The sequence below is a fragment of the Triticum urartu genome, chromosome 1A (genome assembly GCF_056163025.1).
Source record: "Triticum urartu cultivar PI428250 chromosome 1A, HENAU_Tu73, whole genome shotgun sequence".
NCBI lineage: Eukaryota > Viridiplantae > Streptophyta > Magnoliopsida > Poales > Poaceae > Triticum > Triticum urartu.
The window spans coordinates 587,774,746-587,792,916 of NC_141873.1; the positions used below are offsets into that span (position 1 = coordinate 587,774,746).

General features: G+C 46.9%; 2 protein-coding genes across 2 annotated transcripts; one reads left to right on the top strand and one right to left on the bottom strand.

Annotated features, from left to right (window-relative positions):
• Positions 1-7,863: 7,863 nt before the first annotated feature.
• On the top strand, positions 7,864-8,905 carry LOC147993165 (uncharacterized). The gene is made up of 3 exons (XM_087539247.1): positions 7,864-7,947; positions 8,039-8,185; positions 8,627-8,905. Exons 1-3 carry the CDS (start codon positions 7,864-7,866, stop codon positions 8,903-8,905), a joined length of 510 nt encoding a protein of 169 aa, XP_087395373.1.
• A 3,326-nt stretch (positions 8,906-12,231) lies between these two features.
• LOC147993166 (uncharacterized) lies at positions 12,232-15,928 on the bottom strand. The gene is made up of 5 exons (XM_087539248.1): positions 15,657-15,928; positions 13,893-15,556; positions 13,446-13,660; positions 12,406-13,356; positions 12,232-12,321 (listed from the first exon to the last, which is right to left on the bottom strand). The coding sequence occupies exons 1-5, from the start codon at positions 15,926-15,928 to the stop codon at positions 12,232-12,234; spliced, it is 3,192 nt and encodes a 1,063-aa protein (XP_087395374.1).
• Between the last annotated feature and the right edge of the window lie 2,243 nt (positions 15,929-18,171).

Below are 18,171 nucleotides of genomic sequence, written 5' to 3' on the forward strand. Positions count from 1 at the left end.
GGAGCAAGCCCACAAGGCCACGACCGAGACAAACACATGCCCCCCCAGCGGCACCAACTGACAAGCCCTAGCTCGTGAAAAAAAAAACCAACAATGGCCTGCCCCATCTCGAGTGGAAGTCACACATGGGTAACTAGCGCGCGAGGATAATATCAAGTTGCACGAATTTTGAAGACAAAAAAAATCAACGGTCCTGAACTGTATAGGATATATCATTCACCTACTAGGAACAGGAATATCAATAAACGTGGAGGGCAGCTAACCTGGGATGGAGCCAACGTAGCCACACCTTGACGAAACGTCTGTGATACGGGAATGGCCTGGAAACCTTGAGGATGGAGCTTGGCCAGCGATCCAGGGACGACCTCCAAGGACAGGTCTGGAACCAAGACGGCAACCGCACGCGTGGCTCCGGCAACGAACGACTGCCTGGCCATGGAACTCAAAATCAGGGCGGAAACCCAGGCAGCTAAGAAGAGGGACAAGTTAAGAGCTTACCTGGTGAGGTCGATCTCGAAGCACAAGGCGCCTGGGGCGTGCTTCTTGAGCATGGCAGCGGCCGCCCGGAGCGGAGAGGCCATGGCCGACATCCTGCGACAAAGAGGGGGACGCGTAAGGGGCTTGGACGGAAGCTCGCGGATCCTGTCGACGGGGAAGAGGCCATGGCCGGAGCTTACCTGGATCGCTGCGCTGCGCCCTAGGGTTAGGGTTCCTCGCTGCGTTGCGCCGTCGAGCGGAGGGGAGGGGAGGGGGGAAATGGGGATCGGGGGCTGCGGCCGCGCCAGGGTTTTGTTCAGGCTCGATCCGGACCGGACGCGCAGCCCAGTTAGATGTGGTCATCTGCGGGCCGGGCCACAAATGCGTGCGAGATTCCAGCCCGACGGCAGCCCATGAATACCAGCCCGATCTCCTCCTGGGATAATTAGATGAGGGGCTTGTTTCCCTGGAAAAAAAATGTTGCGAATGAATGAATGAATTTACAGCAAGGAAGAAAACAGATGAGGGATTCGATCTGAGCCAAACCTGATTGCATGATTTCGTCGGAGGTGATGGGTCCTGAAAGTTAACGAAGAAAAACCATGAAAATTTTCTTCCTGGAGAGGAGAGGCAGAGAAGGGATTCATGCGAGGAATAGGTCTTCTTCTTCTTCTTTTCGGCTCGGCCCAAAGGAGCCAAGCTGTGACACCAGATAGGCCACGGCCACCATAGCCATGAACATGGCCTGACAAGGCCGCTTGGACCAAGAAGGCGATGAACATGGCCATGGGAACCGAGGCCATGGAGGTTGCGTATTCTTCTTGAGATGCAGATGCAAAAAAGGTGAGGCCTTTGGTGAGAGGAGAGGAGAGGAAGTCTGCCACGGGTTAAGTAGTCTGCCACGCGGACAAAATAACGGAAAGACCCGCCGTAATTACCGTCTACAGCTTTTTTTTATTTTTATTTTTTTGACGGGCGACCGCGTGGGTGGAGGAGGCTCAGCTCACTCCCAGTCCTACTCAGCAACCGCACGCACGCGGTCTGACGCCGTCATCCTCGGACTATTTCCCTGTTTGTTCGTCCACCCCAGATCTAGCCACTGACACCGCATCCGGCCACCACCCGTTGGATCATTCCTCCCAAGATCCGACGGCCCGCAACTGCTCAAGGGAAGCACGCGATCCGTGTGCTCCGTCCCCATTGGTTCAGACCTGCTGGTTGGTTTCTTATTTGTTTATTTCTTTATTATTATTTATTTGTGTGCACGTATAACAGTCCTACGTGACAGCTCCACAACTTGTATCGTTCGTGCGTATATTACACAAAAATACGTGTTCCCAGCCTACGAAGAAAACTAGTGCACTATATACGTAACACGCGACGCCAGTGTCACAACTCACAAGCACCACCAAGCAAATCCCTGCGAGACCATCTTCTTCGTCGGAACTCCTACTCCTTCGCCGTCGACACACCGACGAAAAACAAATGCCGGACCCCCTCCGCCGTGCCTGCAGCGCCGCCACGGCGGGGTAAGGATTAGAGCATCTACACTCGCGCATCCTAAACCGCCCCAAACGTCTGGCGAACACCCTAGTCATGCATTGACCGGTCGCAAAAAACCAATCCAACTGGATGCCTTAAACCGGCCTCAAACGCCCAACGCCCCTCCTATCCAGCTCAAACGTAGAGTGGATACGGGGAGGCTCTGGCGTGCCCAAGCGTATCCGCCACGTCGGCTTGGCCTAGCCTGGCATACCCGTGCCTCGTAAAAATCCCCATTCGGAAGACCCTAGACACCGGTCAATTCAAACTTCGCTTCACTCCCCTCTCCGCCCACGCCACTTCTGATCCTATGCGATCCGATTCGATCACCAGCGACGAAAGCAGTGTTGGCTCCAGTGGACAAGCCGACGGCTCGAGCATCGATGTGGAGGAGGGCGCGTGGGATCTTCTTCCTCAGCGCCCATCGCATGTCGACGCGGCGTCGACGACGTTGCAGCACGCAGCTCCGGCCACTCCGCTCCCGTCCTTCAGGTAAGCCGCCAACCACCCTCTGCATTGGAAAGTAGTACCCGGCCACTGTTGGGTCCTCATACCCACGCCGGCGCTGGCGCGCACAAGGACGTCCGTGTCCGAGGCACGAGCAGCCCGCCGCGAGCGACAACGGGCGAGGGAGAGGACGGCAGGGGCCGGGGAGGCGCTAACCGCACGCCGGTCGACCCGATGTCGCGCTCCTCACGTCGGTCCTCCGCCGCTCTCTCACGACGACAGAGACGGATGTGCGGTGCCTTCACTGCGCCATTGAGTTGTCGGAGCGCGAGGCAAACAAGGACGCGGCGGCGAAGGCGAAGACGGCCCGTCATGCGAAGGAGCAGGGCCGTCGGCCCGAAGCTGCAGCTCGTACTCTGACTTGACGGACGACTCGACCTCCAGCTCCCACGACGACGCACCACCACACGTCGACGCATACGTGGAGGAGGGGCACAACCGCATCGACGACCAAAAGGGGAAGGGGCCAGCGAGGAAATCACCCTTTCCTCTGCCCTTCCCCATTTTATTTATATTTAAAGTAGGTTGTAGTATGAATTTGCATTGCCCGCCGATGAACAATGCTCCTTTTGTCCGGCGAGCCGATGAATTGTGTGTTGATCATGTTTTACGTAACGTTGCATGGGTTGTATGGGTTTGAGGTTTTGAATATGAAGGACACGGGTGTAGAAGCCAAAACATATGAGGCATGGCCAATCAATGCTTGCGGACGCGCTCGGCCGCGTTCATAGACATTTGAGATGCCGGATTTACCAAGTCCGATTTGTAGATGCTTTTAGTCATGCATTTAGTCCAAGCTACGAGCAGGATGTGCAAGTCAAGATGTGGTTACGTACACGGTGCAAAGCTAGTCAGTAGTGTTAGCTAGCATCATGTATAACGTTCCGTAAAGTCCAAGCGGCAAGGATGTGGTGTAGGTTTTTGTCCATGATAAAACGTGTCTCATTCATATCATTATAAAGATCAAAGTATAAATCATATAAAGATCGACATGACAAAATTGAAAAGACAATAAAATATTTCTGAGCTTGACATCAATGTCTGTCACCTGTTTCTGGCACCATCATATGGTTGTTTGCCCGTCCTATTTGTGAGTTACGGATTCATTTGAATGGTCATGGCGGATAGCTCTGGCGACTACTCCCTCCGTAGGGAGTACCTCGCACCAGGATACCTTCCCCTCGTCGCCTCCACACTAGCAAAGGGAAGTCAGGAAGCGAACTTGGTGCCCTTGGTACCAGCACCCTATATGCGCCAGAAAAATCACAAAATTTTGAACTTTTTTTTCTAAATTAAATATGATGAAGTATTGTACTTCCTCCGTTCATTTTTATAAGTCCTTTTAGACAAATGGAATTGAGCTGTTTTACACATGAGTTAATTACACAAAACCACAACTTCAGAGTAACTTATAACATTTCACCACAACTTTTGAGTTTTTAACAAAAAACCACAACTTCAGGTCAACTTACAACACTTTACCACAACTTTTGAGTTGTTTTAACACAAAACCACAACTTCTGAACTAATTCTTAACATTGAGCCCAAATCTATCAGTCAACTTCTTTTAGTAGCCAATCTGATTGGTTGGGCCCACATGTTAGGACCCAAGTAGGAAAAAGGTGTCATGTGCGCATCTCCTATGCGGCCTACCATTTCCTCCTCTTGACATCCCGTACCGGTGCTATGAACTCCACCGACCCATTGAGCAGGGAGATGGGTGTTGGTGGGCTGGTCGAAATTCTGCCACAGGACGATCACTCCAAGCGTCCTCGATGGCGAGGTTCCTAGTGTCGCAAAGCCGTGCCCATATATCACTATCGTTGGGGGTGGAGTTCCAAATGATCTCGACGTCGTAATCAGTGAGGATGAGCACGTTGTCATGAAGCATGAGGTTGCAGCCCTGATTGTGCACAACGTGGCGACATGGATGTGCTGGTAGCGCCCGTACGGACTAGACATATAGGTCCTAGGGAGGATGAGCGCATCTCTACAGCCGTGGAGCACAAGGCAGGAGCCTTGTCTATGCATGACGCGGTATAGTGTATGTGCTAGCCGCGGCTATCCAGACGACAACATGGTTGGGCGGAGTGCGCTAGACGACTGTGGATTTATTTTTCTTTTCTGGGGTAGATGGCGCAGAAGCTGCAGGTGAATGCGTCATCGAAGAGACGACGACGTCGTATGCACACTGCTATGTTACACATATTCAGTCAGCACCACGTAGGAGGGAACTTGCCACCTAGAGCCTGATATGTGGGCCCAATCATTCAGACTGGCCGTTAAAAGAAGTCGACCGGTAGATTTGGGCTCAATGTTGAGAATTATTCCAACAGTTGTGGTTTTGTGTTTGAAAACTCAAAAATTGTGGTAAAGTGTTATAAGTTGCCCCGAAGTTGTGGGTTTGTGTTAAAAAACTCAAATGTTGTAGTAAAGTGTTACAAGTTATCATGAAGTTGTGGTTTTGTGTAATTAACTCTTTGCACATTGTGTGAAACGTCTACAAAGCCTTATAAAAATGAACAAAGAGAGTATTTATATATAGATAATTGGCCAATGAATGATTCTCATTGAGTTCAGGGCGAAAAAGAACAAATTTATGTCGATAATATAGCTTGGGTATCGGAACGCTGCACTCGAATAGTCGATAATCGACTTCTAAGCCTAGACTCAGCTACACCCGCGCTGACAAAAAAAATCGAAACAAATATAAGAAAAATTAAAAAAAACATTTTTTTTTGTATAATACATAATTTGATATGTGAGGCCCGCTCTAATTTTCAAATCATTTGAACATGTGAGCAACTCTCGGCAAAAGGACAAATTGGGGTGTCTGTGATTTTTTTACTGTTCACGCACAGTTGTGACCTAATTTGTCTTTTTTGCTGATAGCTGCTCAGATATCTAAATGATCTGAAAATTGAAGCGGACCTCACGCAATAAATTATCTATCATTAAAAAAATCGATTTTTTTGACCGGGTACAGATGAGGCTGGGCACCGTAATGCTGCACTCGTGAATAGTATTTTTATATAGCGTTTTTTGTGAATATTTGACACGGGATAAAATAAAAGTCATTGTCTGGTGAATCTTTATACGAGTAGAATATTTGATCATGTTTGATTAAAAAATTGATTTTATTTGAATTACTAAATTAATTTTGCATATAGAATACGCTGGCACCCGATAGCACCAATGTCTACACATAGGATGTTTCTCTTACAAATTTTGTAGGATGGTGCGCATCGAGCCGTTCCTTGGTAGAATGAGAGTCCAACGCGCCGATGGATTACTAATCGTACTACCGTCAGACAATGAAGTGTCTTACATAGAGATGGTACAGTGTTTTCGTGCGTTTCCCTGTCAAGTATGGCTTGGACTGCGCCGTGGTCTACGTACGGAACGCCTACTCGGTCCCCTCAAAAAAAAAACGCCTACTCGGTCTGTGGCCAAACGTCGCACGCCATGCAGGACGAGATCCACTGCGCTCACTGCCTGCGTGGACAAGGACTAGCACGACCGGTCCGTTGGCCTGTTTTCTGCGGTGGTAGATGCCTGGCTCGAGCCCGACCAGACCATGTTGGTGTTCACTATGTCCGCCGCCGGTGAGCTTGCCAACTTGCCGCTCTGCTCTGCAAGTGGGCGCATGGCAGCTTGGCACGGCGGCAGTGAACATGTATATCAAGTGTGGCTTGGCAAGTTATGTCTGGCGCTTGTTTGAGAGGATGCCGGCGCGGCTGCACCTGCACGGACGCAGAGGCGGCGCGGCGGCAACGGCTCGGCCGCTAGGTAGGCGGCCAGCATGGCTATGCCCGTGATCGGGACGAAGAGGAGCATGGGGTGGACGTGGACGTCGGCAAGGACCTTCAAGATCCGGCGGCGCGAACTCCTCTTACCAGGCTGCCTGCTAGGTGTTGGGTTAAATGCAAGGAGGCAGAGGAGGGTCTCCGGGAGCTCGACCATGGCGGAAAAAAGGCGTCCGGGCTGCTGCCAACCCAGTCGAGCCTGCACGCGGTGGAGTGACATAAGAGCTGCGTGGTCCAGTGGCGGCGCCGGTTGGCTGCCGGCGAGCCGAGCGGCGTCCATGGCGGGCAGGAGCTGCAGAGGAGGGCGGTGCGCCATGTCCGAGGGCGGCGCAGGGTTCGGGCTGCGGGCGGACAAGTGCATGCGGGCTATGGTGGCGCGTGGAGGAGGCGCCGGCGAGGAGCGCTGCCGTGTGCAAGTCAAAGCCCCTATCCACTTTTCTTTTTTTTTCTTGTTTTTTTTCTTGCGGGGAGAAAAGCCCCTGTCCACTTAGGCCGCGCTTGGATGCGGCTATTAGTGTTTGTGTAAATGTAGTGGTCTTATCTAAGGTTCACAAATGTGATAGTTTCTGCAATCTACTCTGATATGACATCTCTTGACACGACTGAACGACCGCCGTTGACCCTGAGAAAGCACACAATTCCTCTTCATCCTACTCGTACGGAACATTGCGGGATTGAATTGTATCTAGGGTGTGGGTGGCTATGTCTCAGTCTAGTCGACTGAGTGATATAGTATAAAAAGAAAAATGAAATATCTGAAAAGAATTATTTTGCATGAATTTTCATACAAGATCAAAGGAACATAGCATTGACTAAGACATAACAAAGGAAAAACTTAACAATATGGGTCTCTTTGATTCACAGGATTGTCAAAATGAAGGAATAGGAAAAATGCAGGAATAGGATGACATGTCCCATAGTATCCTACATGATTTGAAAGAATGTTTGATAGCATAGGAAAAACAAAGGAATTTTACAAAGAGGTTTGAGTGGATGGAAATTTTCCTCCAAAATGTAGTACAAATGGATCATATGGAAAAATTCCTAAGAATGCCAATCCTACGAATCAAACGAGCATCACAGGAAAAATTCCTAAGGGTTTAAATCCTCCCAAAATCCTATGCAAATCCTTTGAATCAAAGGAACCCTATAGTCAAACGGTGCGGCGAGGAGCGCTGCCGTGTGCAAGCCACTTAACAGGAGTTAATTGTAGGGAAGTACTACACTTGGGGCAGTTGTAACGAGTCAGTACCACTATTCAGATTTTTTGCAAGTCAGTACCACGTTTGAGGCTAGTCGTTGCAATACGGGCTAAGCCGCGTATAACTCTGTATTGACGCTGTAACTGACAACCCGGCCCCACCAGTCAGTTGACCAACCGCCGAACCGGCTCGGTCGGTCTACCTGGTCGAACCCAACTCCCTCGAACCCAACTCACTCACTCCCCACGAACCCTAGCCCTCGCCCCGCTCGAGCTCTCGCCCGCCGATTCGCCGCCGACCGCCCCGCATTCCCCCGCCGCCACCGCGCCATGGTCCACGAGAATGAGAGCAGCGACGACTACTCCAGCCTGCAGTATATGAACTCCTCCTCCTCGGACAGCATGTTGTACCGGGTTAGTGGTTTAGCTAGGGTTAGGGTTAGTGTTCCTGCTTTGGGGATTTGATCTTTGATTTGGGGGGTTTTGGTTCATTTTGCTACTACAGATCCCTGCCAGCATTGAAGTCCAAGACTACATGGGCATTGAGACTGAAACCATTGTTCCTTGCCAGCACCATGGGCTGCCATGTGAGAGGCGTGTAGCCTTTGAGGGATTTGACACGGGCAGGAGGTTCTTAGCCTGTCCTCTGAAAGTAAGATTCTGCGCTTTCTATGTTCTGTTTATTAAAATGAGTTGGTAGTAGCCTCACAGTATTTTTAATTAGTAGTAGTTTGGTCCAAGTTAGATTATCTTCTTGTGATTGCCATTCTTTATCCAATTACTAGTACTGATGCACTGATGCTGGTCACTGGAGTAGGCATATGTTAATTTAATATGTGGCCAAGAGCTTAGTTTCGAGTGCACAACATTGTTTAAGCTTTGATCCTGATAGTTTAGTGCTTTATAGTTGCTATACTTTTTGTTATGATTAAATAATGTGGCTATGTGATTTGGTTGCAGTGCACATGCTGTGTTGTTCTTCAGTTAGTTAGTTCTGTTGTTCATTAGTTCTTTACTTAAGATCATATTCTTTAATTGTAATATTTAGTGTAGTTGTGATGTTCTTTACAATCAAATCCTTTATAAAATATAGGTGCTGAATATATTGCAGGAAGGTCAGAACTGTGGCTCTGTTGAATGGGTTGACCCAGAGTGGCCTCCTACAACGCAGAATGCATTGTTGAAGCTATGGGAAATGTATCAAGATAGTAGGAGTGATAGGAGGAAGGATAACCTAGAGAGTTCACTCACTATTCACAATTTGACAGAAGAAAAAAATAAACTGGAGGCCAACTATGACAAATTAGTTGAAGATGTTCATCAACTTTTGAATGCCCAAGAGGATAGGGTGCTGGATTTTAGATATTTGTAGTCTAAGATGGAGAGTGCAGAGGAGAGGAAAGCCGAGGTGACCAACTCAGTTGTCTCAGATACGAAGACTGAGATGGAGAAGAAAGATGCAGAGATATTCAAGCTACAAGGAAAGTATGAAGTCCTGATGAACCTGACAAAAGCCCAAGGCACTGTCATCAGGAACATGAAGTTCAACCATTTGAAAGAGAAGGAAGTGCATAGTGCAGCCATGAGGAACTTGCAGTTCCAGGTTGAAGAACTAACTAAGTCTATGGAGAAGCTCAAGCAAGAGAAGCTGAAGCTGATGCAGGTTGATGAAGTCACTAAGTCTCAGGAAGAGCTCACCCAAGAGAATATGAAGCTGAAGGATCACATTGGTGATCTGAAAAGGGACATGATAAGCTCATCCAAGAGAATCTCCAGTTGAAGGGTCACATGGGTGATCTAAAAAAGGGACATGACAAGCTCACTAAAGACAGCGCTCAGCTCAAGCTTCAGATTGCTGATATGTTGAAGGCAAAGGAGAAGAACAAGCAAAAGATGAAGGGGATCCAGGCCATCTTGGATGAATGAACAAGATGAAGAGGCTGCTTAGCTGAACTTTTGTGAAGTAGTATCAATGGATCTGTTCTGTATGTGTGTATGGTTCTGTAAGAATCTATTAAGTATGTTGAACAATAGTTTGAATTATGGGTCTGTTAGAAGTTATGAACTATGTTGAACTCCAGTATGTTGCTGTAAGAATCTATTATGGTTATGTTCTGTGTGGATCTATTAGTTGGAATTATCTTATTTTCATATATGCTTCATAGAATGGTGAAGTTAAGAAGTTTTATCATCTTTGTTTCATGGATGTATATAGATAGATAGATAGATAGGTAGATAGATAGATAGAATGGAAAAGCTATATTGGGCTCCGTCGACGTCGACAACCCCTAAAGTCTAGATTTTGGCTATGTTGGGTTCCATCGACGTCGACAACCCCTAAAGACTACACTTTGGCTATTTTGGGTTCCGTCGACGTCGACAACCCCTAAAGACTAAAACTTTGGCTATATTGGGTTCCGTCGACGTCGATAACCCCTAAAGACTAAAACTTTGGCTATGTTGGGTTCCGTCGACGTCGACAACCCCTAAAGACTAAAACTTTGGCTATGTTGGGTTTTGTCAACGTCGACAACCCCTAAAGACTAAAACTTTGGCTATTTTGGGTTCCGTCGACGTCGACAACCCCTAAAGACTAAATTTTGGCTATATTGGGTTCCGTCGACGTCGACAACCCCTAAAGACTACACTTTGGCTATTTTGGGTTCCGTCGACGTTGACAACCCCTAAAGACTAAAACTTTGGCTATATTTGGTTCCGTCGACGTTGACAACCCCTAAAGAATAGAACTTTGGCTATGTTGGGTTCCGCCGACGTCGACAACCCCTAAAGACTAAAACTTTGGCTATGTTGGGTTCCGTCGACGTCGACAACCCCTAAAGACTAAATTTTGGCTATTTTGGGTTCTGTCGACGTCGACAACCCCTAAAGACTAAAACTTTGGCTATGTTGGGTTCCGTCAATGTCGACAACCCCTAAAGACTAAATTTTGGCTATGTTGGGTTCCGTCGACGTCAACAACCCCTAAAGACTACACTTTGGCTATTTTGGGTTCCATCGACGTCGACAACCCCTAAAGACTAAAACTTTGGCTATATTGGGTTCCGTCGACGTCGACAACCCCTAAAGACTAAAACTTTGGCTATATTGGGTTCCGTCGACGTCGACAACCCCTAAAGACTAAAACTTTGGCTATGTTGGGTTCCGTCGACGTCGACAACCCCTAAAGACTAAATTTTGTCTATGTTGGGTTCTGTCGACGTCGACAACCCCTAAAGACTAAATTTTGGCTATGTTGGGTTCCTTCGACGTCGACAACCCCTAAAGACTACACTTTGGCTATTTTGGGTTCCGTCGACATCGACAACCCCTAAAGACTACACTTTGGCTATTTTGGGTTCCGTCGACGTCGACAACCCCTAAAGACTAAAGCTTTGGCTATTTTGGGTTCTGTCGACGTCGACAACCCCTAAAGACTAAAACTTTGGCTATGTCAGGTTCCGCCGACGTCGACAACCCCTAAAGACTAAATTTTGGCTATGTTGGGTTCCGTCAACGTCGACAACCCCTAAAGACTAAAACTTTGGCTATTTTGGGTTCCGTCGACGTCGACAACCCCTAAAGACTAAAACTTTGGCTATGTTGGGTTCCGTCGACGTTGACAACCCCTGAAGACTAAATTTTGGCTATGTTGGGTTCCGTCGACGTCGACAACCCCTAAAGACTACACTTTGGCTATTTTGGGTTCCGTTGACGTCGACAACCCCTAAAGACTAAAACTTTGGCTATATTGGGTTCCGTCGACGTCGACAACCCCTAAAGACTAAAACTTTGGCTATTTTGGGTTCCGTCGATGTCGACAACCCCTAAAGACTAAATTTTGGCTATTTTGGGTTCCGCCGACGTCGACAACCCCTAAAGACTAAAACTTTGGCTATGTTGGGTTCCGTCGACGTCGACAACCCCTAAAGACTAAATTTTGGCTATGTTGGGTTCCGTCGACGTCGACAACCCCTAAAGACTACACTTTGGCTATTTTGGGTTCCGTCGACATCGACAACCCCTAATGACTAAAACTTTGGCTATATTGGGTTCCGTCAACGTCGACAACCCCTAAAGACTAAATTTTGGCTATGTTGGGTTCCGTCGACGTCGACAACCCCTAAAGACTACACTTTGGCTATTTTGGGTTCCGTCGACGTCGACAACCCCTAAAGACTAAAACTTTGGCTATATTGGGGCATAACTGACATAGTTTAGATTCATGAATAATAACAGATAGAGTACTCTAACAGATAGCATACATAACTTGCCCCTCATCTCTTGGGGCATCACTGATATAGTTTAGAAACATGACTCATACATAATAGAAAGAGTACTCCTCCAGAAAGCATGTCAACCCAAAAATGATATCTGTTTTGAAACATAAATAACTTGCCCCCTCATATCTTGGGCATAACTGACATAGTTTAGAAACATGAGACATGACAGTTAGGTATTTCCACTTGCAGTAAAAAAGGCCATCCATCCAGTATGACTTGTAGGGCCAGAAGAAGTGGAAGCACAAGAAGTGGAAGCCCCAGCAGCAGCTCTTGGTGCAGAGAATGGCCTTGAATGCCTTGCAGCACCATGCCTTGCATAAGGATGTGCTCTTCCTGGTGCAGCCTGTGCTCTTGCTGGTGCTCTTGCTGGTGCAGCCTGTGCTCTTGCTGGTGCAGCCTGTGCTCTTGCTGGTGCAGCCTATTCTCTTGCTGGTGCTCTTTCTGGTGCAACATGTGCTCTTGCTGGTTCTGCCTGTGCTTCATCAACATTACTTGATCTTCTAGATGCCTTGCAAAAATGAAGGAAACATGAAGAGAAGGAAACATACAATAAATACAAAACATATATAGTACTAGTTAACAAGGTGCTTACCACATGCTTATTTTTTCTCAAAGCCAACTCTGGTTTCAATTGTTTGCTGCAGCTGGTGTATCTATGGCCTTGGAGCCCACAGTTGCTGCATGTTATAGTGGCCATTCTTGAACTCTCTTTTGGCTTTGGAACCTCAAATCTGCCCTTTATCCTCTTCTCTTTCCTTCTTCCCTTCTTCACATGAAATTTAGGTGGCTCTATGTCTGGTCCTGTTGTCTTTGTCCAATCATGTTCACCAGGAACAAGATATATCATTGGTTCATATGCTGCTAGGTAAAATGGTTTTTTGAAGAATTTGCACACATAGTCCCATGGAAACCTTTTTGCCTTGTTAATTGCTGATATTGCATGGTTGCATGGTGTGACACTCAGGTCCCACTTTCTGCAACAACATGTACGAAGTTCCAAGTTGACAGCATGTGTTTGCTGCCCACTGGTTACTTGCCATAGATTAACACCAGCTTGAATGGGTTTACAGAATCTGGCCCTTTCCTTTTCCACCTCTAACTTCTCAGCATAATGGGGTGTGATCTCCCACAGAGCTGCCTTTCCACTCTCTCTATTCCTATGCCACCTCACCATCTGCTTATTCTTAATACCATCAATCATAGTCCTAATGATTTTTTTCTTAAAATCAAGGATGTACTTGTTGAACACCTCAGATAGGTTGTTAACAACCAAGTCTGTCTTACAATTTGTGTCAAAAGCATGCCTAGCCCAGAATCTTGCAGGTATTCCACTCAGCCACTTCCAAGCTTCCTCAGTCTCATTTTTTAGATCATTCATTGCAATGTCAAACTTGTGTTGGTTATAAGCATAACTAACATTATCCATGCATTTCTTAAGATCTTCTCCCCTAAACCCAGCATTCTGGAAGTTTGCATACAAGTGCCTAAGGCAAAATCTTTGGTGGCAGTTTGGAAATACTTGATTAATTGCATTTAGTAGGCCCTGTTGACATAGAATATCATACTAAGCTACTGACATCATAGTATAAGGGCCAAATTTGCATAAAGATAAACAAGGCGATGCATTCATACCTTCTGTCTATCAGACATGATAGTATAAGTTCCAAATTGTCCAACTTCTCCTCCTAGACATATCTTAAGTTGGTGCAGAAACCAACACCAATTTGCTATATCCTCTTGTTCAACAGTACCAAATGCCAGTGGGAAAATGTTGTTGTTGCCATCTCTACCAGTGGCAGCAAGTATTTGAGCTCTAGTGGTGAGCTTAATAAAGCAGCCATCAACACCTATATTGCATTTGTAAGACCAAATTCAGTAACTATATGAAACTATCAAACTATTCTATATATGTCATCTACAAGAATGGATACACAATTATATATATATGTCATATAAAAGCAATGAGCAAGTTCATTCACTATATAACACTACTAAACATACTTAAGCTGTACATGTCACTAACCTACTAAATAAAGCACTAAAATAAAGCATATAAAGCATATAAAACATGTCACTAACCTATGAATGGTCTGCATCCACTAAGAAAGCCCTCCCTTGCTCCATTGATGCAGAAGAACATAGCATGAAACCTTGGTCCTGGATGTGGTATTTTTGTAGTAGGTTTTGGAGTTACAGTTGTAACTATAACTCTACTCCCAGGGTTTGTATCCATGATTGTTTGAGCATAGTCCCTCAGCCTGGGATACTGTTTCTTGTGCTCTCCTAAAACAGCCTCTACAGCAAGGTTTTTGGCCCTATAGGCCATGTGCTTGGGCACATCAACACCATACTTCTCATTGCAGTTGTCAATCAGAGTCAAAATACTTGTGTTTGGATCAGACCTGAACAGTGACTCATATGTCTGTGCAAGCCACTTTGCACTAACCCTTGATGTCTCTGTACTGCTAGGGCAAGTGTGCTGCAGCCTCATTTTTTTTATTGAAAATGTCTTCTCCCCTTTGATAACTGCTGCAACTATGAAGAACTGACAATGCTCTTGTTTGTAGCAAACAATTATCCTTTTGTCTGAGTTTCTATGATACCTGAAATTTCTGGCCTGTGTAATGTGCAAGCTCAATAGAGCATCTCTGAATTGTTGCTGATTTTTGAAACACATGTGCATACATAACTGTTGATGTGGTTGCTCTAGTTTTTCATTATACCATATCCTTGCTGGCCTTTTCAATGCCCTACTCTTCCTTCCTTTTGGTAGGACAAATGCCAGTGGCTCAAATTGATCATCTTCACTATCCAATAGCAACCCAGTATCTTCTTCATCTGATGATGGTCTGAAATCTGGTTTCAATTCCTCTAACACATTAGAATGTGTCCTACTGGTGGGCCCTCTCCTAACTGGCATCTTTTGCCTCTTTTTACCAGCTGCTTTCATGGGTGGTTCCTTCTCCTTCTCAGAATCTTCCTCCTCATCCTCCTCAATCTCAAACAACTCCTCAACCTCAGTGTCACCCTCATAGTGTAGTTGTTCCTTATCTGAATGTTCATTTGTTTCTTCATCTGAATCTTCACCCTCTTCTAGTTCTTCATCTGCTAGCCTCTTTCCGTCTATTATCTCTGTGTCTTCAGCAATCCTGTACTTCTTCATGCAGAAAGGATTGTTGTCACTGTCATATGCCCCTTGAGAGTCATCATTACTCTTATATCTCTCCTCTTCCTCTTCTTCCATCACAGATTTGAGCTTTCTTAAGCTGACATTTCTGCTCTCTTGTGTGCACATACCAGTAGGTTGTACTAGTGCACTACTGTTGCTTCTTTGACTCTCATAAACAATACCATTATCATTAACAGCAAGCACAGGAGGATCTCTCAGATCATACACAACAGATTCTTGATATAAAGCTGTGGCTAATTTTTCCTCACTAACATGAGATGCAATACTGACAAATGATGTGGCCCTGACTAACAAGTTCAGAACTAAACTGTCCTCATTCTGCTTCTTAATTTCCTGCAACTTGATGTTTGTGTCTATCAAATCTAGGCCATGCTCTCTCTGCACTCCTATGCCTGTATTACCCATGTGGTACAATTCATCATTGAAGTTAAATCCTTGTGTTCTCATCAGTGCATACAAATTCAAATATGTGACATCTGAGTTGCATATCTTCCTATCCAAATTATGCTGAGCATCGAAATGAATCCTAACATCCCAAACAGCATCATCCAAACTACAATGGACAGCAAAATTGCACATTTTCAGTTCAGTAAACCTAACCCTAGCCCGAATCATGGCACAGAGAGTAGAGAGGGAGAGGAGAGAGCACTTACAGCAGGCCACCCAATCCATGGCTCCAGTGATGGCTCGTGGTAGGGCTGGCCACCCAGATCTCAGCCAGCCGCAGCCGTTGCTCCATGGACAGCGGCGCCTCCATGCCCTCGCCGTCGTCGCTGTAGTAACCTGATGAAATGGACTCCCCACCCTCGACTTCGATTCCTTTGTGCGCATCGCTCCCGAGTCTGGGGAGGTCTCCGTACCCGCCCACAACGCCATCGCTGCTCCGGCCACCGCCACCGCCGCCGCCGCCGCCCAGACTAGCCATCACGAGGAGAGGGAGAGGGAGAGGGAGAGGAGAGAACTGCTAGGGTTCGACCGAGCCAAGACCGTCCGAGCCGGGTCCGTCCTAGCCAACCGAGCGACGCACAGGTTCGGTGGCTGGTCAACTGACTGGTGGGGCCGGGTTGTCAGATACAGTATCAATACAGAATTATACGCGGCTTAGCCCGTATTGCAACGACTAGCCTCAAATGTGGTACTGACTTGCAAAAAATTTGAATAGTGGTACTGACTCGTTACAACTACCCCAAGTGTGGTACTTCCCTGCAATTAACTCACTTAACAGTATAGTCAAACGGTGTGACATTTCACTGCCATGTCAGCACTTACAAATAGGTCCCATCCATTAGATTCTGCGTCGATCGCTATTTATCCAAAAGATTACTAAATACCTGGTGGTTTTGGTTGTTTTATCTAAGGTTTACAAATAGGGCAGTATTGGGCATCGGCGCACCGGCCGCGTACGCACGATATGAGCAGTTTCAGTCTCACGATGGTCCCTCTTCCCCAACTGCTTTGTTCGTAAAAAGAGAAGAAAAGGCCACGGCGGCTATCATCTCAGGCAACCATGATCCTGTTGGGGAACACAGTAATTTCAAAAAATTTCCTACGCACACGCAAGATCATGGTGACGCATAGCAACGAGAGGGGAGAGTGTTGTCTACGTACCCTCGTAGACCGACAGCAGAAGCGTTATGACAACGCGGTTGATGTAGTCGTACGTCTTCACGGTCCGACCGATCAAGCACAGAAACTACGGCACCTCTGAGTTCTAGCACACGTTCAGCTCGATGACAATCCCCGGACTCCGATCCAGCAAAGTGTCGAGGAAGAGTTCCGTCAGCACGACGGCGTGGTGACGATCTTGATGTTCTACCGTCGCAGGGCTTCGCCTAAGCACCGCTACAATATTCTCGAGGATTATGGTGGAGGGGGGCACCGCACACGGCTAAGAGAACGATCACCCAGATCAACTTGTGTCTCTAGAGGTGCCCCCTTGCCCCCGTATATAAAGGAGCAAGGGGGAGGGGCGGCCGGCCAGGAGGAGGCGTGCCAGGGAGGAGTCCTACTCCTACCGGGAGTAGGACTCCCTCCTTTTCCTTGTCCAACTAGGAGAGGGGGAAGGAAGGGAGAGAGGAGAGGAAGGAAAGGGGGGGCTCCGCCCCCTCCTTGTCCAATTCGGACTAGAGGGGGAGGGGGCACGCGGCCTGCCCTGGCCGCCTCTCCTCTTCTCCACTTTGGGCCCATGAGGCCCATTAACCCTCGGGGGGGTTCCGGTAACCCCCCCGGTACTCTGGTTTTATCCAAAACTTCTCCGGAACACTTCCGGTGTCCGAATATAGCCGTCCAATATATCAATCTTTATGTCTCGACCATTTCGAGACTCCTCGTCATGTCCGTGATCACATCCGGGACTCCGAACAATCTTCGGTACATCAAAATATATAAACTCATAATGAAACTATCATCATAACGTTAAGCGTGCGGACCCTACGGGTTTGAGAACAATGTAGACATGACCGAGACACGTCTCCAGTCAATAACCAATAGCGGAACCTGGATGCTCATATTGGCTCCTACATATTCTACGAAGATCTTTATCGGTCAGACCGCATAACAACATACGTTGTTCCCTTTGTCATCGGTATGTTACTTGCCCGAGATTCGATCATCGATATCTCAATACCTAGTTCAATCTCGTTACCGGCAAGTCTCTTTACTCGTTTTGTAATATATCATCTCGCAACTAACTCATTAGTTGCAATGCTTGCAAGGTTATGTGATGTGCATTACCAAGAGGGCCCAGAGATACCTCTCCGACAATCAGAGTGAAAAATCCTAATCTCGAAATACGCCAACCCAACATGTACCTTTGGAGACACCTGTAGAGGTCCTTTATAATCACCCAGTTACGTTGTGACGTTTGGTAGCACACAAAGTGTTCCTCCGGCAAACGGGAGTTGCATAATCTCATAGTCATAGGAACATGTATAAGTCATGAAGAAAGCAATAGCAACATACTAAACGATGGGTGCTAAGCTAATGGAATGGGTCATGTCAATCACATCATTCTCCTAATGATGTGATCCCGTTAATCAAATGACAACACATGTCTATGGTTAGGAAACATAACCATCTTCGATTAACGAGCTAGTCAAGTAGAGGCATACTAGTGACGTTTAGTTTGTCTATGTATTCACACAAGTATTATGTTTCTGGTTAATACAA